The following is a 25,437-nucleotide window of genomic DNA, read 5'->3' on the forward strand; positions in this document are numbered from 1 at the left end:
TGATGCAAATCTATTTATATTAACCTAAAATATATATAGAAGATAAGAAGACAACTGCATCTATGAATGATAGCTGTATGACACCCCCAAATTCCGTTTGGGATCGGACGGACATTTGAAGTGTCGAAACATGCAACACAAGGTTACCTGCCCCCGTTCATGACATATAAGATGCAATATTCCTAACATGCATCTAACATTATGCAATATTCGCAGCGGATAATTTTTTTCTTTAGCAATACTATGCACTAGATTGAAAATATTTCAATTGCTTAAAACATATTTCATACATAAAGACCCATTGAACAACTAAAATCACAACACTAGTCCAAAATGCTTATGATCCAAAAAGTACTGGAGATGCAACTCCATCGTACAAGTAGTAATTTAACTACTATATTAACATTAACGATGCACCGTCGTTCAGTCGACTGTGTCTAGTTGGTCAGCTCCTGATCCTCCTTCAGGTCCTGTAACAAGATCTACCATTCGGGGGGAATGGTAGTTGGGACTACCATAGTGAGATTTGATTACAAATCTCAGCAAGTTAACAAGAAACTTTCACACAGACTAATGATGCATGGATGACAGTAAAAGCATAAATGCATAATCAAATTCATAAGTAATTAAATCATAACTTAACGTACAACATAGCATAATTAACATGACTTAAATTGAAACATGAACTGAACTTGACTTGACATGAACTTGATCTGAAACTTGACTTAGTATGAACTTACTCTGAAACTTGAATTAACATGAAAAATACATACTCCACAGTTGTTGTGGCCCCATGTATTCTACGTGTAAATACATACTCCACAATTGTTGTGGCCCCATGTATTCTACGCAAACTTGACTTAACATGAAAAATACATACTCCACAGTTGTTGTGGCCCCATGTATTCTACGTGTAAATACATACTCCACAGTTGTTGTGGCCCCATGTATTCTACACATCACAATGCTGTTAAATACATACTCCACAGTTGTTGTGGCCCCATGTATTCTACACAAACTGAATGTACTCAAGATGAAATGTGACTAGAAAACTAAAGGACTGGAGCCCTGACGTAACATAACTTGATTTGAACATAACTTGAAATACATGACCAACTTGATATAGAAACATTTCGTAACATGGCATAACATATAATAGACAACATATTTAACATGACATACTTGTAATGTACAGTAATACATGACAGAATATATTATGTAACAGATAAAAATTGATGACAGAATAAATTCTGTATAATAGATAATTACGTGATAACTTGGCATGACATGACATATATGATAACATACATACATATACTATAGTTCCTTTACTTAGCATACATACACAGTAGACTGCTAGTAAGTTAAAAGCTAACTTACCTCGATCTCCGCGTTTCTTATAAAACTTCAAGTGCGATCACGAGGAACTGTAATTAGTGATGCTAAAAGTTAGAACTAAATCACTAATAATTTGAAATATGGAAAATACTAACTTAAAGAGTAAAATTTTCATTTTACTCTCTACATGTAGGAAAATGACCGTTTTACCCATAACTTAAGGATTTTGCATACTAACTCCAAAAGTCACCAAAATTTACATGCCTCATATAAATTTTATCCTTAATTCAAATATCAATTTAGAAAAATTTAAAACTAATCACAACTATTAAAACTCCATAGGGCCGAAATTCTCATATGCTATTTCTATTGATTTTTGTTTCCAACTTGTTTTGATCAACCTTTTGATCTATGACTTATAAATATGTGATCTTCAAACCAAACCATCACATGGTTTAAAAAGATGTCCTAAAACATATATAAGCTTCTAATTCAAGATCACATGGTTAAAAATTAACCAAAACATAAATTTAGCCAAGAACATCCACACTTTGGCTTATCTAAATATCTCTTTACATAAAATTTCATATCTTTGAAACTAACATCAAATATCTTCAAAATAATAATATAACATGTATATAAGATGCTTAGGATCCTCCAATAAAATTATCAAAGTTATTAGAATAGGTTTAGACCACCAAAGAGTTAAACTTTCTCAAAACAGAAACTGTTTTTCCTCTTCCAGTTTCTAAGTTTCTAAATCTAAGAAAATCTTTCATCAAAACCTTTAATCATGCAAAAATCATCAACCAATAGTCATATATACATGTTAACAATACTCCATAAAAAGTTCGGACCAATATCTATCCATTAGCTTGGTCAAAAACTCCAAACTATAACATACTCTCCAGATTCACGCCCAGAATGACCTTTCCATGGTTAAAAATACTTTTTACTGACCAAATGACCATGGAATGATACAACAAATATATCTACGGAAACTAGACTCAAAGAGGAACAACTTATATGAAGGAGACTTTATGATAAAATACTTACAAAAGCTTCAAAATGGGTGTGCAAAAGAACTCCTAAAAGCTGTCCGAGAGAGAGTGTTTGATATTCTTTCAATGGAAAGCATAAATGAAGATAATTTCGTGGGGAGGGGTGGCTGGAGATACTTGTGGATAAGATATGGAAGAGATGAGACTGGAGTGAGAGTTAAGTGTAGGACTCTCTTACCCGAAGTGAGAGTTAAGTATATGACTCTTTTACCAGAGTGAGAGTGGAGTGTAGGACTCTCTTACCTAATAATATCTACAAAAATCAACTCAAGATATTTTTACCCAATAATATCCACGAAATTAGTTTAAAATATTTTCTAAATGTGGAGTAGACTTGGAAGAGTAAGGTGGTTAAAATCTTTCCATGTGTATTTTAAATCTATGTTCTTAAGATATTTTCCAAATGTGCATTTTGCTTAGGTGTCATGATCTCACACCTTGATTTCCTTCACAATTCCATCTAATGGTTTCTCTTTATGCTAAGTATCTAATACTATTCATTATGTGTGGTTAAGATCTTGCCAAGTATCCAAATAAAATTTCGCTAACCTAATTTGGACATTTCACACTGTGATTTTGAAAACACTGCGTTTAGTACGTTTACCGAGATTACTATTCACTCCAAAATAAACGTAATAAACTTAGTACTGAAAAATCCTAAATATTCAATTAAGCCTAGTGGTGTAAACTATAATGTATTCTGACACTTCTAACTATCTCAAATAATTAAAATCGCATTTCTGGCACCATAGTGAGTGATAACACTAACTATGTTGACAGGCTAAAACCTATGCGATTAGTCGATTCATGTAAACTTACGGAATTTTCACGAGGTTCTTAAGGTCAAAAGAAATTCCACAATTGAATTTCTAGCGGACTGTTACAAGCTATCTCGTCCCAAGACATTTTCCCATCAGCTTTCTTATTTCATGCATATAAAAGTACATGTTAGGTAACATAATATTATAATATATATGTATATATAAAATATAAATTAAAATAAAAAAATTTATTTATTTTCTTAAAACTTTTGGTATAACTAGTAATTTTATATGGTATTAGAGTATATATTTTGAGTTTAACCTTGACTTTACACTTTATTAAATAATTTACCTATATAGCACATTTAATTAACTTTTACCATAAGTTATAATTTCATAATATTATATATTTATTCTCACTACCAGAAAAATTGATTTTTATGACCATTATTTTGTAATTAAAATAACTATTTTTGATAAAAATAAGTATATTTTCATCGAAAATAATTTTTTTAATTATAAAATAATAATCACAAAAATATATTTTTCTTATAGAAAATCTATATCTCTATATTAAAAATGGCTATCTGCTTATTAACAGTATTTTTGGGGCAAACTTTCTTTTCCTAATTCTGCCCGCCTCTGCTTTAACCATTTCCTGTTTTAATCCCTCATGATTCTATTTCGTTTATTCCCTCCCTCTTTTTCCCTTCTCATCTTCTCTCTCTCTCTCACAGCCGGCAACCTTCTCTCTCAAGTGGGTTCCGCCTACTACGATCTGCAAAAATTTAAAAACTTGATATAATTAATCTACTCCCACTTTTCTCCATGCACGCTTTTTATTATAGGGTCACTTTCTATTTATTTATTTATTTTTTTTAGACAGGAGTGGAAGATTTGGTAATGACTTTCAAGAGAAAGACAAATGATCTCTGGCAGAGCATCCTAATAATGAAGTCGACAACGATGGAGGGTTGTCTTTTTTATTCTATCATGTCATAGCTTGAGATTCACAATGTGCATCATGAGATTCACGTTGTCTGGAAACTTCGTACATACAACATTAGATATTGTTTCTATATTTCTTCAAATGAACAATCTTTTTAAAAATCTGTCTTTATTTTTTAAATTGTCTTTTGTATTTTTATTTTTTTATTTTTCTAATCCAGGAAGAGACATATAATATGTGAGTTAATCTATAAAGTCATTCTCAAACATGACAATTCAATTCAAACAGATTAAGCAAATTCAACTGGCATTGGTGGGAAACATGTCTGATTTTATTGTGAACTCTAAATACTGCACTACAGTATTTAATTACATTAAATCCCTTCTTGAATATAACAATCCAATTAATTTGAGACAATATTTCAATATAATTTTTTTTTGTATGTCGGGAAACTTCTCTAAAGCATGGCCCTTCGGATCCATCATTGCAGAGTAAATCTCAGTCTCTTGTACCGTATTTTTAGAAGTTTCTTTATATAAAATTAGTTAAATTGTTAACTTTTCACAAAAAGGTATATTCCCAAAAAATTATTTATATCCATGATGTATTGAACTTTAAACCTTAATTACGGACTAATCCCTTGTTCAAGATTTCAATACTAAATTCAAAAGAGGGCTGAAATTGAAATGATGCCCCCACCTCGACCTTCATGCTTATCTTAATTTTGATGCAAATCTATTTATATTAACCTAAAATAGATAGAAGACAAGAAGACAACTGCATCTATGAATGATAGCTGTCTCGTCTGAAGACATTTTCTCATCAGCTGTCTTATTTCATGCATATAAAAGTACATGTTAGGTAATATAATATTATAATATATATATATAAAATATAAATTAAATAAAAAAATTTATTTATTTTCTTAAACTTTTGATATAACTAGTAATTTTATATGGTATTAGAGTAGATATTTTGAGTTCAAACTTGACTTTATATTTTATTAAATAATTTACCTATATAGCACATTTAATTAAACTTTTACCATAAGTTATAATTTCATAATATTCTATATCTCTATATTAAAAATGGCTATCCGTGGAGCACCAGCCGATTCCAAACTTGGCTTTTCTGAGACCTAAGACTTTGGATTTTTAGTGACCAACCGTTGGATCTCCCCTAAGAGTGGTTTGTACTGCACACACCACTGCTTTGTGCTTTTTGTCTATCTGTTTCAATTTTTGTCTGTCTGTTTTCAATTTTTATTTTCTGGTTTGTTCTGTTATCCTTGTGTAAACCGAATGGGGTGATGAGGTTTTTTGGCCGAACACAACCTGGGACTAGTGCTAGTGGAGTATGGTGGACGATGTTACGGCCGGTCTCTGCAGTGAAGGTTGTGTCCGTACGCAAGCTGGGTACTCGTGCTGTTCTTAGGCTACTGATGCCGACGCTTGGGGTGGGTGTGCTGTCGGGCTGTTGCCGGTGCTTGGTTTTGTTGTTTGTTATTTGTTTTGTAATGTGGTTTTATATAGCTTTATTAGTGATATTTTAGGAATAGGCTTTTGGACTCAGTGTCCAAAGCAGTATTGTCCCTTACTCCACCTCCTTAGGAGGATGGAGAGGCTGATCATTCTGTTTTATACAGAGTGCTCTCTTTTTGGAGAAGTTTAGAAGTTAAGATAATGTCTATCACTTGGTGTGCGGGGATGCTCCAGAACAGATGTTTAGGTTGGCTTATAGTCGGGTTTTTCCTGTATTGATAAGTCACATTTTTAATAATGAATTCACATGTTTTTTGGAAAAGCTTTTGTTTCCTAATTCTGCCCCTCTGCTTTACCATTTCCCGTTTTAATCCCTCATGATTCTATTTCGTTTATTGCCTCCCTCTTATCCCCTTGTCATCATTTCTCTCAACCATCTCTCTCTCTCTCTCAGCCACCAACCTTCTCCCTCAAGTGGGTCCCAACGACTACGATCTGCAAAAATTTAAGAGCTCGATATAATTAATTTATTAGGATATTTTTTAGAAAAATATGGCCGACCATTACCAACTCTAAAGGAGACGAACCTTTCTAGATTAGGATGACTCAATTAAACATATACGTTGCATTATATGATGTCGATTAATCCATCACTCAAGTGCTATTTAACTACAAATTAATTCTAATATACCAATACATTGTATTCTTTATTTGATTAAAGAATCTTTGACTAAATTCCTGGATTAATGACTTATTCAAGATCCTCTTATCATAATGATCTGTATTGTACATTGAAGCCAACTCTAAAGGAGAAAGAACCGAGCCAATTGCATGTCACACCATCATTCCTTTCGATATAAGATAAAACAAATATCCCAAGACTAGTACCATGTGGTTTTGGCTTAGACATTGATTAGTGGACACGTGTGTGGAATGTTATCACTCCATGTATGTGAGAGCTGAGAGGGATTGAGATCAGATTCATTGCCTATAAAATACGTCAAGAAAAGGTGACAATGGCTGATGAGTACAGGATTTGGAAAGAGATGGAAGCTGATCTTGTATTTGAGCTCCACCTCTTTTGAGATCCTCTATACGTGGTTGAAAATCATGGGCATATGATTTTGCAAACTGTTTTAGTTCCTTATTCTCTTGCTTTAGCTTCTTGTTCTTATGGCTTTTCACAAAGAGTTTCTGACACAACTTAAATATATGATTATAGAGTTGGTTGACTTCATTCATTCTCGTTAATAACGTCCGAGACATTATCGTAACAGAAGCAGCATATTGAGTACAATGAAATCTTAATTCTGTAACAACATCATAATCAATCTTTTCAAAAAAATGCCTTTATGCTCCTATCATAATATTAACATGATCCTCAGGAGAGTAAATGGGGCGCTGAGGCAAGAATGGTTTCAAATTCAAATCTGGAACATTGACGGAAGGAAATTGTCCACCCATAATATTGTTATATATGGATAAACAAAAAAAAGATCAAGAAACAAAGTGATGATTTATTCTCTCATGAATATCCTTCTTTATTTTGAGTTTTTGATGAGAAATTATTATCCTTTAAATAGAAATTTAGAGTTTTTAAAAATTTTCACAAATTTGAAAATTTTGTGAAGACTTCCATCTCCAAATGACAAATTTGACTCTCCATTAAAAATAACAAGAGAACTAGCCTTAGCCCTGCAACGCTTGTTTGGCTTAATTAGTTTTAAAAGAGCAGTGAATATCTTACAATGTTTGTTTGACTTAAACGACTCCAGAAGAATAGTGTGCATCTTTTTCATCAATCAATTGGGTGTATATTAATTTATATATAGGTCATTTATATATATATATATATATATAATTAACATATACATATTTTCTATCCACCAGACGTTGCCCCACTACTAATATATATATATATATATGGGGAAAGTTCTTAATTATTACTATGATCACGAGATCACACCTAACCTAAATGAGGCTTCTCTCCTCGACGTGTTATTATGACCAGTGTCCCCCATTTTTTAAAACATGCATACAGAAAAACGTGCTAAATAATTTCATCCAAATAATCACGTAATTTGCCACTGCTCTCTTCTATATATAGTGGGAAACAAGGTCATCTATCCATTCATCTTCCATAATTAGTTTTTATCAGATTTGTTAGTGCTGTGTAGGAAAAATATGGCTCTAAAGGGTAAGATGGAGACTGAAATAGAAATAAAGGCAGCCGCTGATAAGTACTACAGCATCTTCAAGACATCTGCCCACCAGGTTCCCACAGCCACCCCAGACATTATTCAGGGAGTTAAGGTGCATGAAGGTGATTGGAAGACACATGGCTCTATCAAGGTCTGGAATTATACTGTTGGTACGTACATAAGACTGCCAACCTAATTTTAATCTAGTTACTGTACGTCTTGCAAACTTTGGGCATGGGTAGTCCTTGTTCGATCATTATTTCATCGATTGATTCATCTTCCTTAAAAAATACCATGATTAACAGCATGACCTTCGACATTAATTGTTGGATATACATGCATGGTACTCCTCTTTGCTCCCCAATTTAATCTCAAAATACCAGATTTTACGCGGTACATGATCATTAGCTTAAGCTAAAGATCGAACGAGGATTAAACTAGAAATTTCTTGTTAAGAGTCCAGATAATGAATCTTGTTACTAGATCTATTATCCTGACTCGTGTAATATTATTTCGTTTGTATTGTACTAGATTGTTTTAAATTATTGTTAGACAGGAGAGTTCGTTTGGTTCCCTTGCATATATATATATATATATATTCTTGTGAAACAGATTTTGATTTTCCCATTTGGGCTTGTGAAACCACAGAGGGGAATGCTGAGGTTTTCAAGGAAAAGGTTGAATTAGATGATGCAAACAGGGCAGCAACTCTTGTGGGAATTGAAGGGGATCCCATGAAGTACTACAAGATCTTTAAGGCCACATATCAGGCTATTCCAAAGGGTAATGGCAGCTTGGCCAAGTTGACCATTGTATATGAGAAACTGAGAGAGGATATGCCTCCCCCAATTAAGTACCTCAATATGATGGTTAGCCTCACTAAAGACATTGATGCCCACCTTGCAAAGGCATAGTCATAATAAGGCCGTATCTGCATGCATGCATGCTTTGGTTCGCAACTTCTATGCTATATAAAAAGCATATATATAGAAACCAGAGCAGTTCATGTATCTATGCATGCGTGCAAGGTTTGTGTAAGGAATTATTACTTGGGAGTCGTCTTCTCTAATGAAGCCCTTTGTCGTGTTTTAATTGTGATGAAGAGTAGTACTACTGGTGGTGGTCTCTACTTTTTAGGTCTTGGAATAAGACTCTGTACGCAATCCGTTTTATGTGGTGTGTGAAAAAAAAAATATATCGAATAAAAATCTTTTGGTTTTGTGTTTTAATCAAATTAGCTTACACACCCTCAGACAATTCATCGATTGTAGAGAAGTCATGATACATATCATTATTTTTGTCATCATCTTTCCACCATTCTATAACGTGGCATTAAAATGTAAGGAAAATTTTTTATCAGTCATTATCTATCATCCAATCATTAGATTCCTCGCAAGAGGATGATGATTAAAAGGACGGTTGATATAATTTTTCTTAATTGTAATCAGGCGAACCTATCAAGGTTTTTATGCCTAAAAGTATAAATAAAAGAACGAAATAAAATAGAATGATATTGGCCAACGATGCTCCACTTCTACAATAACGTCCTACAGGATGGCAGATAGGGTTGTAATCTTGATGAGCCGAGTTGGCCTTTGGATTGCCGAGCATGACTCGGTTAAAAGAACTTGAGTTTTAACTCGAGATTTTTATCTTATTTTTGTTGTGGCTCAGCTCGGTGGGCTAAGTTCCCAACTCAAGCTTGACCCAAATACAAGCTCAGATTGAATTACCATCTTAACTCGAGTTGTTTATTTTTATATTTTTTAAATAAAAATTAATAATTTAAAAAGTAGAGAAATTCTAAAAAGGATTTAAGTCTAATGAAATTTTTACAATTAACAAATTAAATAGGCCATATATTGAATTAGAAAATTATAAAAATTTAAAATAATTAATATTTAACTAGTTGATATTTATTTATAATAACTATATTTTATATGTCTATATAAATCACTAATATAATACACATTATATAATAGTATGTATCAATATTTCATATATGGTTCCTATAGCATATAAAATTATTAAGCTCTACCGATTAACTATTGTTCAAATTGTAAGATAGTTACTATAATTAAATGACTCAAGTATTTAAGTAAACAACATATGACTAAGGAGTATATTTAATATATAGGTATAAGTTACTAATATAAGTAATTTAGTTACATGCTATATATTTAATTATAGAAGTTGCTATACTTATATTATTAACTGATATATAATCAAGTAGAAGATAAACGAGCGAGCTTTAATGAGTCTTAGTCGAATTGGGTTGAATTTGTTTGGGTATATATCATTTAATAATCGAGCAAGTATTTACTTTCATGGACGAATCTTTTTTTTCATGCGTTGAGTTTAATTCAAGCTTGACCGAGCAATAATCGAGTTGGTTATCAAAAACATTGATTCAATTACACTCCTACTGGCACCAACCCACTGAGGCACGTTATGAGTTCTTTTTTTAAATGAAGTTTTGAAAACTAGTGGGCTTCTTAATAATTTTCAACTCTAATGTCTAAAAGAATATTACGTATTCCTCCCAATTTTTAAAACGAATAACACTGTATAAAAATGTACGCAAAACATAAGAATGGGTACTTCGTCGCAAAAGGAATCTACCTCCTCCAGACCACCATCACATAACGGAATATAACACTGTAACTATAACTGGGCTCGCAGACCCCCCTGGACTCTAATAAAAGTAATTGGGCTCGCAAGTCCACTGAGCTAACTCTACTAATTACCAAAACGAAATTAAAAGGCAGTCCATCCAATGTTCGGGCTTTCGAGCCAATGGCCCACCGCACTTACACCTGACCACTGATCGAACAGATATGCATCTCTGCTCCACTTCGCAAGTATTCTACACTTATTCCCCCAGACTTGTGACACTACTCTGGTGGCTTCTATTGCTTTAGATCTTCAACATCTCCACTACCCACTCTCTCCCTACTGATGAGCGGCGCACGAACAACCATATGCGTTTTTGGGGTGCTGCCAAAAATGTGAACCGATAATGTAGTTATCTTCTTATTTTTTTCTGTTCTTTTATTTTCCTCAATTCTCCTTTGTTCAGCCTCTAATCTCTCCGTCTCTAGCCCATTTTTCAAGAATCGAGGCATTATTTCAAGTGGCATATCTATCCTCCATGTAGTCCTCTTCTCTTGCACCATGACTTTGTGTTCTAAGAGCCCTCGATGCTGTGTTTGAAGAGGTATGTCGAAAGCTTATTTATAGATGTGCTTTCACTTTGAAATTGTTCAAATTACCCTCACATCGCGCTCTACAACTCATTATTGCGGCTCGAATAAATATGGGACCGCTTCCATGTGACCTGATCACTTTTCCATATAAACTTCTTGTTTTCAGCATCATTTCGTTACACCTTCACTAATGGTATTGGGATATTTGAAAAAAAAATTCATCTCATTCTATCTCATCACATTTCATTTTATTCTCAAATATCATTCAAATATAAACACTTTCAAATTAATCATTACAACTTTCCTAAACTTTCAAACAAAAAGTAATTCAATTTTTTCAAATTCCAAAACAAATAATATTAAAAAAGTATATTCTAATAATGTTTTAATTTTATAATAATTTTAATTCAACTATTTCTCTTATTTTTCAAAACTCAATAAATACTTAATTTAAACTATCTCACTACTATTCATAAACTACATTACTAATATTTACAAAATTATTATCTTATCTTATTTCCCAAGCATCTAGAATCACTATAAGAAATATGGGCTTTTCCCATGAGTTTTGCTTTCCACAATCTATCCCCGTGGCAAATACTTGGTTTATAACATGAAAAATTGTCCATGGGAAAAAAAAATATACATTTTTCCATTAGAACACATTCGACTAGCAAGAATTTGTGGGAAATACTTACTTGATGTTACAAACAGCATCCATGGAAAAAATAAATTTACATTTTATCCCATAATCACATTTGACGGTCAAAAATTCGTGAGAAAAAGCTACTTAGTCACCGCAAATAAGTAGTTTTTGAAAATTTTAATCTCCACCGCTGGATCACTTAGATCCCTAATTTTCTGAATATTTCCTCTCTCTTCTCTCACCTCCCTCCCTGCAAACACCTTATCCCCTCCCGAAAAATCAAAAACTCCTCTCTCTCTCTCTCTCTCTCTCTCTCTCTCTCTCTCTCTCTCTCTCTCAACCGTCACAATAGATGCAGCGCCACCACCACGTGACGCCACTCATCCCTCTCGGCTTGACTCTCCGTCTCTCATATGTCTCTCCTTTCCATTCTCTTCTCTGTCTCTCTCTCTAGACTAGGGCTCCGCCACCCCCACCTCCACAGCACGACACCATGGTGATCCACAGCTCCTCGGCATCCCTCTCTCACTTTCCCCTACGCCGATCAACCCACACTCACCCCCAACGCCTCCCTCAAGCCGACGATGCCTTCCCTCGCTTGCTGTGAACCTTCCACCATGAGACGGTGAGACCCAATCGAGGCCCCTAATGCCAACAACCAAACGCCTCAGAAGGTAGCTTCAAGGAAGTCTCGTCTCTCCTCTCTGATTTTCACCCAGGTATACTCTCTCTCAATGTTTGATTTCTACATTCCATTACCATTTATATTAATGTTTTATTTTTATGTATGCATTAAGGACTTATTGTAACTATAGTTGCATAAGATTAAAAAAAAAAACTTTGATGAGGTCCACGGAAACTTGAATGGTGTTAACCAAGATGTATGCAAAAAATTTATGCAGTTATAAATATTGTAGCATTAACATGTTACCCAAGAATCTCCAACCCATGGTAAGGATAGGAAAAGGAAGAGCTTCTTAAATGACTGCATTAAAAAAGTAGGTTCTCTAACTGGATTCTTTTATTAATAAATTGATTATACCTCATATAATCTTCATATGTTTTACTTGTTCAAACTGTTTCAGGAAGATGTGCAACCCAAGCACTGGTGTGGAGATGCATCCCTTACCAAAAATGGTATGTGTCAATGTTAAAAGCTATTAGTTTCTGAGGTATGCTTTACTAAATTAGATATACATGGTTAACATTTTTAGGCATGGATGCAAGTACTTGAGCTTATGCTTGTTGTCTTGCTATATGAAATTATCTTTTCCATTAAATAAGCTATTTGGTCAATTGATCTGTTTTTAATTGTCATTTTCATGGTGATGGCTTTGGAACCTTGTGATGGTCCAAAGTACATTTATCAATGCTGAAATACACATCTATTTAGTTCAACTAAAGGCCAGTTGGTTTAGCGAACTCCTACATTATCTTAGTAGTCTTTTGTGTGCTACAATCCTTACAACCCTTGGCTCTGAAAATGTATAAAATGTGGGATTTTTGTTCAAAGTAATTGTTATATAGCCTAATAGTTTCCTTCCTTGCTTGTGAATGCTAAAGTTACCATGATAGAGATAATATCAACTCTTAGAATGGCAGTTACCTGTCTATACAGCATAAGAATGAGGAATGGCATTAAAAATCTCTTTTTACCATATTGCATTGGCTTGGTGTAGCATTAATACACCTTACTGATCTCTGTTTTTGAATTTTAGTCTTAAATTTATGATGGTAACTTGGATGCTTCTCTTTATACGTTGAATTCTCACTCACATAACTAGAAAAAAAATATTTATAAATAGTTTCAATGGTTTGATTTTATGTTAGAGTTAATTTTTTTGTTTCTAGCATGTAGGTATGGAACCATGCGTGATAATACCAATTGAGATATTGTCAAGATAGCATCTCATGCTCGAAAGAGTTCTATAGGGTTTGTTCTTTTGTCTTTATCAAATCTTTTTTATTTTGATAAGTACTTTATCAAATCTATTGTTGAACATTTCCTTTTCTCTGGTTCCTCTAGTTTTATTAGATTCTAGCACCTAAACACCTAAGTTAGTTGCTGCACATCAAATCGGCCTTCTGATCACATGATTCTCATCCTTTCTCACTACTAGCCATTTCAAACTCCAAGCCACAAATGCTATAAGGATTGAACTAGAATTACTGCAAGGCACTATAGCAACATAATAATTACATATTATTATTATTATATGAAGAAGAAGAAGAATAATTACATCATAATAATTACTTCAACGAATTGTTCAGAAGTCACACATAAGAGAATGAATCATTCGGCAGAAGAATAAACAGTTGAAATCTTTATTAGATTCTTCATTTTGCTTGCCAGTTCCCATGGATAGGGATGACATGATATTGTATGAAGAGAATGAGCATATCAAATATGAGGATAAGAACCTCAAGTTTATGTCAAAGTATTTAAAAAATCTCTCTCTATTTTGATGGACTTTGGTCTGTCTTTTAAGATATATTCATAGCATGCATCATACATATTTCTCTTCTAATCATACATAATCTATCTTTTGGTAAAGGTTTTGTGAAAATATCTGCTAATTAATCATGTGTGTTTGTAAACTCTAGTACTATATCGTCTTTCTACACATGATCTCGAAGAAAATGATATCTTATTTCAATATACTTAGTTCTAGAATATTGTATTGGGTTTTTTGAAAAGTTTATAGCACTTATATTGTCACATTTGATTGGAACGTGATTATACATGAGTTTAAAATTTTCAAGTTGTTGCTTCATATAAAAAACTTGAGCACAACAACTACCATTCGAAACATATTCTGGTTGGTTTGTTTTAATTGTCAGAAGGTGTGGTTGCTTTTGCTTGAAGTTTGTATGTGTGTGGTGGTATTTTTGGGCTATTGTGCATTTATGAGTTTTCAAGTTGGTAAATTGGAGCATGTGTATTTAAAAAATGAAGTGATCTTTTGTGAAAGTCTGAAACTCCATTTTTTGAATGATTTATTGTACAATATATCATGGCTACATGGTTCTCATCCCCTCACCTGTAATTCTGTATTTACTAAACTTGACTCAATACACTCAATTCTATCTTCTATATTCCTTCCCTTATCCAGCCTCTGTTTTGAAGACCTCCTAAAAGAGAGTCATTCCTTCTGACTTGAACTAGTTGGCTTGAACTAAGTCTAACAGATTAAAGGAAGATATCCAGTTATTTAGCAGACCGGTTCAATGATATGTGAATTTGGTTTATGATTATACAATTGTGTTCTTTATTATGTTGAACTCAAGTGTTAGATGGATAAAATATCTACATTTGTGTTGGATTGGATTACATGGCCAGCAAGGTTTTTCTTGTAAACATGTTAGTAGAATTAACTAGTTGTTTTTTAGGAAGTGTTATTAGTGTCAATTTGAATCTTGGAGGTTTGTATATATTTTTTTGGCTTAGATTAGATAATTTTTTATGCTCATTTTTGGCTCAGCCTCATCTTTTTTAACTTTTACAATTATTTTCTTTTATGAATTCTTCTAGCATTTGCCAAGAAGAGAACTCGCAACAAATACTTTTCTTTTGTGGGTAGAAAATTTTTCCCACAAATCTTCTAGTAGGTAATATTAATACCCACCTGTACCTCTCGTGGTAATTGCTTCTACTCCCACGAGCATAAACAAAAATAGACGTGCTTTTACGATGAGCTATATTGGCTCTTGCCACGAAATGTATCGTGAAAAAATATAGGTATTGGCCATGAATTAAAGCTTTCGTGGGTTATAATATTTTTTGCAGAGAGGTTTACACCACGAGCTGCCCACAACAACCATTTTTGGTAATAGAGTTTTTCTCACAAAAAGTCAGCTTTTTGCCACGAATCGCCTCCTTGGGAAAAGGTCATATTTCTTGTAGTGAATATGATGAATCGGCCCATGTAGTAGTTAGAGTTCCAAAGATTTCCTACATTTGAGATGTGCATGCCTCTTTGAGGAATGCGTGCGGCATGCATGCACACATGCCCATCATTAATTCTGAGATATTGCTTCCTATACTTTATATATTAGCTGTCCAAATCTAGTTTGTAATTTATGCCTATATATTAAATTAATATACTCCTTAGTTATATGTTATTTACTTAAATACTTGAGTCATTTAATTATAGTAACTATTTTATAATTTGAACAATAGATAATCGGTAGAGCTTGATAATTTTACATACTGTAGGAACCATATATGAAATATTGATACATAATATTATATAATGTGCATTGTATTAATAATTTATGTAGACATATAATATATAGTTATTGTGGATAAATATCAACTAGCTACATATTAATTATTTATAATTTTTTACAATTTTCTAATTCAATAGATGGTCCATTTGTTACTTGTAAACATTTCATTAGACTTAAATCTTTTTGCAATTTCTCAAATGTTTTAAATTATTAAATTTTATTCAAAAAATATAAAAATAAACAATTCGAGTTAAGCTGGTTTGGTTTGACCCTTTTTTTGGGCCGAGCTTGAGTTGGAAGCTACTCAGCTCAACGAGCTGAGCCCCAACAAAAATAAGGTAAAAATCGTGAACTCCATTTGTTTTTTAGCTGAGTTGAGCTTGGCAATTTAAAGACCAATTCAGATTAACTCAATTACAACCCTAATCGCCACCTTGTAGGATGTTATTGTAGATGTGGAGCATCGTCAGCAATCATTTTGTTTTATTTCATTTTTTATTTTTATTTTTAGGCTTAAAAATTTTGATAGGTTGGTGTTTCTGAGTTGAGAAAAAGGGATTTTTCCGAGTTGAGAAAATGGGATTTGCATATTTTACACATTTTAATCTGACAACAATCAATAAAAATTATATTGACCGTCCTTTTAATCATCATCTTCTAATGTTGCATCTAATGATTAGATGATAGATAATGATCCATAAATAATTTTCCTAACATTTTAATGCCACATTATGATGGAAAGGTGATGGCAAAAATAATGATATGTATCACTTCTCTACAATCGATGAATTGTCTGAGGGTGTGTAAGCTAATAATTTGATATAAACACAAAACCATAAGAATTTTATTCGATCATATCTTTTTCACACGCCACATAAAATGGATTACAGTGTCTTATTCCAAGACCTAAAAAGTAGAGAACATGCACCACCAGTAGTACTCTTCATCACAATTAACACACGACTAAGGGCTTCATTAGATCAGAAGACGACTCCAAGTAATTCCTTAATTACACAAACCTTGCATGCATATAAATACTTTTTATATATCATAGAAGTTGGGACCAAAGCTTGCATAGTGCATGTAGATACGGCCTTATGACTATGCCTTTGCAAGGTGGGCATCCATGTCTTTAGTGATACTAACCATCATATTGAGGTACTTAATTGGGGGAGGCATATCCTCTCTCAGTTTCTCATATACAATGGTCAACTTGACCAAGCTGCCGTTACCCTTTGGAATAGCCTGATATGTGCCCTTAAAGGTCTTGTAGTACTTCATGGGATCCCCTTCAATTCCCACAAGAGTTACTGCCATGTTTGCATCATCTAATTCAATCTTTTCCTTGAAAACCTCAGCATTCCCCTCTGTGATTTCACAAGCCCAAATGGGAACATCAAAATCTGTTCCACAAGAATATATGCAAGGGCACCAAAAAAACTCTCCTGTCTAAAAATAATTTAAAACATCTAGTACAATACAAACGAAATAATATTACACGAGTCAGGATAATAGATCTAGTAACAAGATTCATTATCTGGACTCTTAACAAGATTCATTACAAGAAATTCCTAGTTTAATCCTCGTTTCGATCTTTAACTTGAGCTAATGATCACGTACCGCGTAAAATCTGGTATTTTGAGATTAAATGGGGGGAGCAAAGAGGAGTACCATGCATGTATATCCAACAATTAATGTCGAAGATCATGCTGTTAATCATGGTATTTTTTAAGGAAGATGAATCAATTGATGAACTAATGATCGAACAAGGACTACCCATGTCCAAAGTTTGCAAGACAGTAACTAGATTAAAATTAGGTTGGCAGTGATCTTATGTACGTACCAACAGTATAATTCCAGACCTTGATAGAGCCATGTGTCTTCCAATCACCTTCATGCACCTCAACTCCCTGAATAATGTCAGGGGTGGCTGTGGGAACCTCGTGGGCAGTTGTCTTGAACATGCTGTAGTACTTATCAGCGGCTGCCTTTATTTCTATTTCAGTCTCCATCTTACCCTTTAGAGCCATATTTTTCCTACACAGCACTAACAAATCTGATAAAAACTAATTATGGAAGATGAATGGATAGATGACTTTGTTTCCCACTATATACAGAAGAGGGCAGTGGCAAATAAGAACTTAATTAAATGAAATAAAATGCAAAGTTTCGAACTCAAAACATCTACTCGATCTAATACTATATAAAATTATTAGTTATTCCAAAAGTCTAAGAAAAAAATAAATTTTATTATTGAATTTATATGTTATATGAGATATGTTACAATATTATATATATTACCTAACCTGTAATTTTATATGCATGAAATAAGAAAGCCGATGGGAAAATGTCTGGGACGAGATAGCTATCATTGATCACAGATGCAGTTGTCTTCCTGTCTTCTATATATTTTAGGTTAATATAAATAGATTTGCATCAAAAGATAAGCATGAAGGTCGATCGAGGTGGGCCGGGCATTATTTCAATTTCAGCCCGCCTTTGAATTTAGAATTGAAATCTTGTCATAAATTAATTGGATTGTTATAATATTCAAGAAGGGATATTTTAATGTAATTAAATACTCTAGTGTGGTCATGAGCTGTAGTGGATGGAAAATTAGATAAAGTTGTTTAAAAGTTCACGTTGGGTGGGTCATTAGTGTTCTACCCGAGTGAGGTGATGAGTTGCTTGATCGGTCACAATCCGGGGTAAGAGCTGATCGAGAGTGGCGGGCGATGTTATGGCTAGTAGTCGTATGGACGGTCTCTATAGGGTCCATACGCGAGCACGAGCCTAGAACGGCACGAGCATCTGATGCCTGCAGTAGGTGTGCTGTCAGGATTCAGGCCTGTGCTTGGGGTTCTGGTTTATGTTTGTTTTGTATGGGAGTTTGCTATTTAGTTAGTAAGATCGTAGATTTAGGCAGTTGGACTTGGTGTCCATTATAACAGCGTGCTGTACTCTGCCTCCCTGGGAGGATGGAGGGGATCTTTCCTCTTGGTTAATACAGAGCGCTCTATCTCTCGTTTGGGAGAGATTTAGAAGTTAAAACAATGTCCGCTACCATCTGTGCAGAGATGCTTCAGAGCAGATGCGTAGGTTGGCTTATAGTTTAAATTTTTCTGTATTGATAAGTCACCCTTGTAACTTCGGTTTATTGAATGAATTCAATATTCTATCTTCAAAAAAAAAAAAATACTCTAGTGCAGTATTTAGAGTTCACAATAACGGGTCTCCATATGGATGGGATTAAGTTAAGGCTTTGAAAAATCAAATCTTGCAAATTCAGAATCAAGAATTGGGCAATTTAACACATAAATAGCTAGGGTGATTCATGAAAATTTGAATCATTGATTTCAATAGTATTAGAAATGATTAATATATGTAATATAATTCAACCATTTAAAATCATTATTAATAAAAAAGTTTAAAATATGAATCTATTGAATAAGAATATGGTATATTATATGAATCTAAATAACTTTAATAAAAGCATGTAATTCGTGTATTTGATCTATATTGTCGTATTTTTTGCCAAAAAAAAAAAAATCTCTTCTATGAAGAAGATAAATACCATTAAGTCATAGGGCTTGAAAATTGTGGGTTGGCATCTCCATCGTTGTCGACTTCATTAGGATAATCTACCAAATCCTAGTTAAATTTTGATTGCATACTTGAGGCCTTTATAATTTGATAATTGATGCTATAGTTTATACGTTAGCAATTTATATTTTAATCGTCAAATGGTAATGTTTGGTTATAAATCATGCACATATCTCCGGCCGTTCGCTAAAGGTCATTTGTCTTTTCCTTTGAAAGTCATCACCAACTCTCTCACTTCTGTCTAAAATAAATAAATAAATAAATAGAAAGTGATCCTATAATAAAAAGCATGCATGGGGAAAAATGGGAGTAGATTAATTATATCGAGTTTTTAAATTTCTGCAGATCATAGTCGGCGGAACCCACTTGAGAGAGAAGGTTGCCGACTGTGAGAGAGAGAGAGAAATGATGAGAAGGGTAAAAGAGGGAGGGAATAAACGAAATAGAATCACGAGGGATTAAAACATGAAATGGTTAAAGCAAAGGCGGGCAGAATTAGGAAAAGAAAGTTTGCCACAAAAATACTGTTAATAGGCGGATAACCATTTTTAAAATAGAGATATAGATTCACTATAAAAAAAAAAAAAAAGATTTTTGTGATTATTATTTTATAATTAAAAAGATTGTTTTCAATGAAAATATATTCATTTTTGTCGAAACTAGTTATTTTAATTACAAAATAATCGATGGTCACAAAAATCAGTTTTTCTTGTAGTGAAAATAAATATATAATATTATGAAATTTTAACTTATGGTAAAAGTTTAATTAAATGTGCTATATAGGTAAATTATTTAATAAAGTGTAAAGTCAAGTTTAAACTCAAAATATATACTCTAATACCATATAAAATTATTAGTTATACCAAAAGTTTTAAGAAAATAAATAAATTTTTTATTTAATTTATATTTTATATATACATATATATTATAATATTATGTTACCCAACATGTAGTTTTATATTCATGAAATAAGAAAGCTGATGGGAAAATGTCTTGGGACGAGACAGCTATCATTCATAGATGCAGTTGTCTTCTTATCTTCTATATATATTTTAGATTAATATAAATAGATTTGCATGAAAGATAAGCATGAAGGTCGATCGAGGTGGGGGCATCATTTGAATTTCAGCCCTCTTTTGAATTTATAATTGAAATATTGAACAAGGGTTTGCCCAAGTAGTGAATGTTCAAGGTTCAAATATCATGGATGCAGATAATCTTTTGAGATTATATCATTTGATGAAAAGTTAATGATTTAACTAGTTCTATATAGAAAAAATTTTCGAAAATATGATACAAGGGACTGAAATTTATTCTGCAAGGACGGACAGAAGGTCGCCCATGTTTTAGAGAAGTTTCCCGACATATTAAAAAAAAAAAAAAAGAATTGAAATCTTGTCGCAAATTAATTCGATTTTTATATTAAAGAAGGGATTTAATGTAATTAATTAAGTACTACATATATAGTGCAGTATTTCGAGTTCACAATAAAATCAGATATGTTTCCCACCAATTCCAGTTGAATTTGCTTAATCTGTTTGAATTGAATTGTCATGTTTGAGAATGACTTTATAGATTAACTCTCTCTCTCTCTAATAACTCACATATTATATGTCTCTTCCTGGGTTGGAAAAATCAAAAAATAAAAACACAAAAGACAATTTAGAAAATAGAGATAGATTTTTAAAAAGACTGTTCATTTGAAAAAATATAGAAACAATATGTAATTTTGTGTGTATGAAGTTTCCAGACAATGTGAATCTCGTGATGCACACTGTGAATCTCAATCTATGACATTATAGAACGAAAAAGACAACTCTCCATCGTTGTCGACTTCATTATTAGGATGATCTGCCAAAGATCATTTGTCTTTTTCTTTTAAAGTCATTACCAAATCTCCCACTCTTGTCTAAAATAAATAAATAAATAATGACCCTATAATTAATAAAATTAGCATGCATGGGGAAAAATACAGGGAGTAGATTCACATATTTAAAACCAATTAAATGAAATCATTGGGAAATGTATTAACATCATACTATTAATTGTAAGCAAATCTCTCTAATCATGTGGGCCGCATATATATAAACAATAAACTACTTATTTAATATAAAGTTATGGGTACTGATTTATTATTTATTGTTATTATTTATAAATAACAATAACAATAATAAGTGTTATTGTTATTATTTAATTTATGCCTTTCTTTCTTTAAATTTCCATCTTAGAATTATTTGAAATGAGTTCTTATTTCTGGAAAAATATTGGTGCGATTTGTAAGCAAATCTCTCTAATGTACGTGGCCTGTATATATATATATATAATAAACTACTTATTATATATATATATATATATATATATAAATAACACTTTCTTTAGTAAAAATAATTACACTTATTATTTTTATACTATTATTATAAATTTATCAGCAAATCTCTCTATAGTTATTTACTTCTTCGAAACAAATGTTTCGACACTTCAAGATCAAGACTTTAATATGGTTAATCTAAGAATTTATAGAGAAAGAGAAGAGGCTAGCTTTTTGTTCTTAGGTTTATTTACTTCTTCGAAACAAATGTTCATAAGATTCCTATTTCAAGATCAGTCTCTTGATGGATATATAGTTTCTTAACTTCACGAGAAATTAATTAAGGGCCTGTTGGGGCATGGAGTTAATCATCAACTAGATAGCTGTTTAACTGATAGGGTTACGTGTTCAGATTAATGCAAAGCCCCACGTGAACTTTCTTGTGACCTGTTGCTAATTAGGTTAATATGAAGAAAGTATCAATTTTGATTCCCTTCAGAGTGAAAGGTTGAAGATCACCAGGAATTCTGACCCGATCCGACAAAAATTAAATAAAAAAAAAATACACAGGAAAAGAAAAAAAGAAAAATGTATCACAGTTAGCCAGCACATTCCGCCCAGCCGATCAAAACCCCGGCCAGTTAAAAAGGCTAGCTTTTGAAAGTCACATCCATCTCCACCTTCCAGGTTATTTTTTTATATGCAACCTAAGAAAGAATCTCAATCGGGAAAGAAAATGATGGGAGTAATTAAAATACGTTTGGAGAAAGTAAGTGAAGACGAAACCTAATTGACCGAGAAAGAATATATATATTTGTTATTTTATTTAACTTTTATTCTGGTTTTAGGATAGGATCACGGAGATGGCTTTTGTTGGTAGTCCTCAAAGAGGCTTGCCCAAGGTTTTTCACTCAAGTTTACAACAATGATCAGGCGCAATAATAAATGGGATTGAAGATATCTTATTCCATAATCTTAAGATAGGACAATCAGCTAAAGCAATAAGATCCATCGCACATTGCGGCGTTGCGAAACTCCTCCACTCTTCTAAGAAGATTGTTTTAAAACTTTAATTAAAAATATATAGTTGTGGAACTGGTGGGTTGTGGAGGCTAGAAGTTGCCAAATGGTCCCAATGGTGACGGTGATAGATCTAGTGGTGGCAATGATTCAAGCTTTTGACTCGTTTTCACATATATATATACAGGGAGTTAGTACTCTAGGTTTTAGAAAAAAAGAAAAATAAAAAAAAGATAGTTATTGTACCAGCATGTGGCTCATGTGTTTGCTATGAAGCGGCGTGGAAAGTCAGATCTTAAAAATCTGAGAACTAAGAATCTTTTGAATCGGCCCATGTAACAGTTAAGAGTTTCGAAGATTGCCAATGGGTGAGATTGATCACATGCCTCTTTGAGGTATGTGAGAGGTACACATGCCCATCATTCTGCGATATCGCTTCCTTTACTTTATATATCAGCTGCCCAACTCTAGTTGTGTGGTGAGTATCACTCAATGTTAAGCAAAAGGTGGGAGATCAAAAATGATAATTTAGGGATTGAAATGACGCCCATCAGGTGGTTCAGGTTCCATGAAAATCCAACAGCAGTTACTTTCAACCAGATCCAGATGTTGCTGCCAGCTTCTCAAGACGTCTTCCCACAATCATATCACTTTGAATATTATTCTAAAATATATACACTTATCAAAAACCTCAACGTTTTATTTATCGGATTGGCCCCCACCCCGAAGCTAGGTTATTGCACGCGTGGTTGGTTGATTGGTTTTTGTATAAATTAAAAGAAAAAAGAAAAAAAGAAAGCTTTTGAGTATCATAATCTGCATCCATATTTTTCTCAACATTTCCTTTTAAAGTTTCGGGAGGAAAAAGTTCTTAATATATTTGACTCATGTCTTTCCAAGAAACAAATTAAAAATTGTGCGTATAAAAGAGATTAAGGCTGGGAAGAAAGATTAATATGCTAATTAGGGTTTAGATGTAAGCTATTTTCATAACAATATAAACCATAAGATCAGCGATCTCATTCATATTTTTGGACGCACCATATAATACAGAGTTTTATTCCAAGACATAAAAAAAAGTAAAGAGCACCACTTGTGGGTAGTCTTCATTATAACACATGAATAAGAAGACCACTCCAAGTTATTCCTTACACAAACCAACAAGTTTTTCTTACACTGCATGCATGCTCTGGTTCTTAAGCCTTGGTAAGGTGGGCATCAATGTCTTTAGTGATATTGACCATCATATTGAGGTACTTAATTGGAGCAGGCACTTCCTCTCTCAGTTTTTCATATTCAAGAGACACTTTCGCCAAGCTGCCATTACCCTTTGGAGTAACCTGATAAGTGGCCTTAAAGCTCTTGTAATACTTCATGGGATCTCCATCAATACCCACAAGAGTTACTGCCCTGTTTGCATCATCTAATTCAACCTTCTCCTTGAAAACCTCAGCATTCCCCTCTGTGGTTTTCACAAGAAAAAACAGGGACATCAAATTCAGTTTCACAAGAATATATATATATATGTGTGTGTGTGTGTGCGCGCGCGCGCGCGCGCGTGCAAGGACACCAAGCAAACTCAACTGTCTTAACAGTAATTTAAAACAGCTAGGACGATTCTAACAATACAATTGTGTGCATTACAGAACATTTGTCAAGAAAATAATGTTATATAACAGGCCTAGTTTATCATTAAACACCATGTTACGAGGACCATATATTTTCCAGGCTCATAACCAATAATTTCGTGTATAATTATCACGTAAAATCTGAGTATTACAGGGTAAAATGGGATCGAAGAGGAGCACCATGCATGCATGTGTATTTAGTCAAAACTCGATCATATCTAGATCAGTTTGGAAAATGTAACTAGACGAGTTTGGCAGCCTTACCCACTGTATATTTCCAGACCTTGATAGAGCCATGTGTCGTCCAATCACCTTCATGCACCTCAACTCCCTGAATAATGTCAGGAGTGGCTGTGGGAACCTGGTGGGCAGTGGTCTTGAAGATGTTGTAGTACTTATCAGCGGCTGCCTTTATTTCTATTTCAGCCTCTACCTTACCCTTTAGAGCCATAATTTCCTACAAAGCTAAAACCACTCGGAAACGATTTAGCAACTAAGTACTAATAAATCTGATAAAAACTAAATACGTAAGATGAATTTAGACGAATTTGATTCACGCTATATATAGAAAAGTTTAGTGGCCAATTACGTGATTATTTTAATGAATTTATCTATCACGTTTTTTTTTCCATTCTTTTAGCATAACATTTTTTAAGAGAAGCATCATTTAAAAAAGGAAAACAATTGAGGTGGGTGGAGGAAGAGGTCCCCATGCCATCAGATACCCTCGACGAGGCATGATCCATGAGAGGATTGCCCTTGAGAGTTGCTTAATTGCGACCTAACCCATAAGGTTGGTCTAAGCATGCAGCAACGTCGCGCCCCTCTTAGATTGGATCAACAGGTGGCGCAGGCTCTTGTTATGATCTTATCAATTAAAGGTTACCAAATTAATATCCAACAATCATATTGATTGATACGTGGAGCTGCCAAAAGAGAAAGAGCTATTATCAGATCAATGTCAATTAATATAATGGACCGCGTGCCATGGATGTCAAATACAGA

General features: G+C 33.3%; 3 protein-coding genes across 3 annotated transcripts; 1 reads left to right on the forward strand and 2 right to left on the reverse strand.

The window, feature by feature from the left end:
• The first annotated feature begins 7,730 nt into the window (after nt 1–7,730).
• LOC122311844 (MLP-like protein 328) lies at nt 7,731–9,020 on the forward strand. The gene is made up of 2 exons (XM_043126581.1): nt 7,731–7,961; nt 8,440–9,020. The coding sequence occupies exons 1-2, from the start codon at nt 7,775–7,777 to the stop codon at nt 8,703–8,705; spliced, it is 453 nt and encodes a 150-aa protein (XP_042982515.1). The 5' UTR covers nt 7,731–7,774; the 3' UTR covers nt 8,706–9,020.
• A 7,938-nt stretch (nt 9,021–16,958) lies between these two features.
• LOC122309230 (MLP-like protein 328) lies at nt 16,959–17,903 on the reverse strand. The gene is made up of 2 exons (XM_043122627.1): nt 17,717–17,903; nt 16,959–17,240 (listed from the first exon to the last, which is right to left on the reverse strand). Exons 1-2 carry the CDS (start codon nt 17,901–17,903, stop codon nt 16,975–16,977), a joined length of 453 nt encoding a protein of 150 aa, XP_042978561.1. The 3' UTR covers nt 16,959–16,974.
• A 5,870-nt stretch (nt 17,904–23,773) lies between these two features.
• Nucleotides 23,774–24,970, reverse strand: LOC122311511 (MLP-like protein 28). The gene is made up of 2 exons (XM_043126087.1): nt 24,697–24,970; nt 23,774–24,266 (listed from the first exon to the last, which is right to left on the reverse strand). Exons 1-2 carry the CDS (start codon nt 24,881–24,883, stop codon nt 24,001–24,003), a joined length of 453 nt encoding a protein of 150 aa, XP_042982021.1. The 5' UTR covers nt 24,884–24,970; the 3' UTR covers nt 23,774–24,000.
• Between the last annotated feature and the right edge of the window lie 467 nt (nt 24,971–25,437).

The sequence above is a fragment of the Carya illinoinensis genome, chromosome 5, assembly GCF_018687715.1.
Source record: "Carya illinoinensis cultivar Pawnee chromosome 5, C.illinoinensisPawnee_v1, whole genome shotgun sequence".
In the NCBI taxonomy this organism is placed as follows: Eukaryota; Viridiplantae; Streptophyta; class Magnoliopsida; order Fagales; family Juglandaceae; genus Carya; species Carya illinoinensis.

What these genes read in the sequence shown, in the direction of transcription:
- LOC122309230 (XM_043122627.1), bottom strand. Translation starts at nt 17,903, where the DNA reads ATGGCTCTAAAGGGTAAGATGGAGACTGAAATAGAAATAAAGGCAGCC. An exon ending in GGTCTGGAATTATACTGTTG is followed by an intron (nt 17,241 to 17,716) that starts GTACGTACATAA and finishes GTGAAATCACAG; the next exon opens with AGGGGAATGCTGAGGTTTTC.
- LOC122311511 (XM_043126087.1), bottom strand. Translation starts at nt 24,883, where the DNA reads ATGGCTCTAAAGGGTAAGGTAGAGGCTGAAATAGAAATAAAGGCAGCC. An exon ending in GGTCTGGAAATATACAGTGG is followed by an intron (nt 24,267 to 24,696) that starts GTAAGGCTGCCA and finishes TGAAAACCACAG; the next exon opens with AGGGGAATGCTGAGGTTTTC.
- LOC122311844 (XM_043126581.1), top strand. Translation starts at nt 7,775, where the DNA reads ATGGCTCTAAAGGGTAAGATGGAGACTGAAATAGAAATAAAGGCAGCC. An exon ending in GGTCTGGAATTATACTGTTG is followed by an intron (nt 7,962 to 8,439) that starts GTACGTACATAA and finishes GTGAAACCACAG; the next exon opens with AGGGGAATGCTGAGGTTTTC.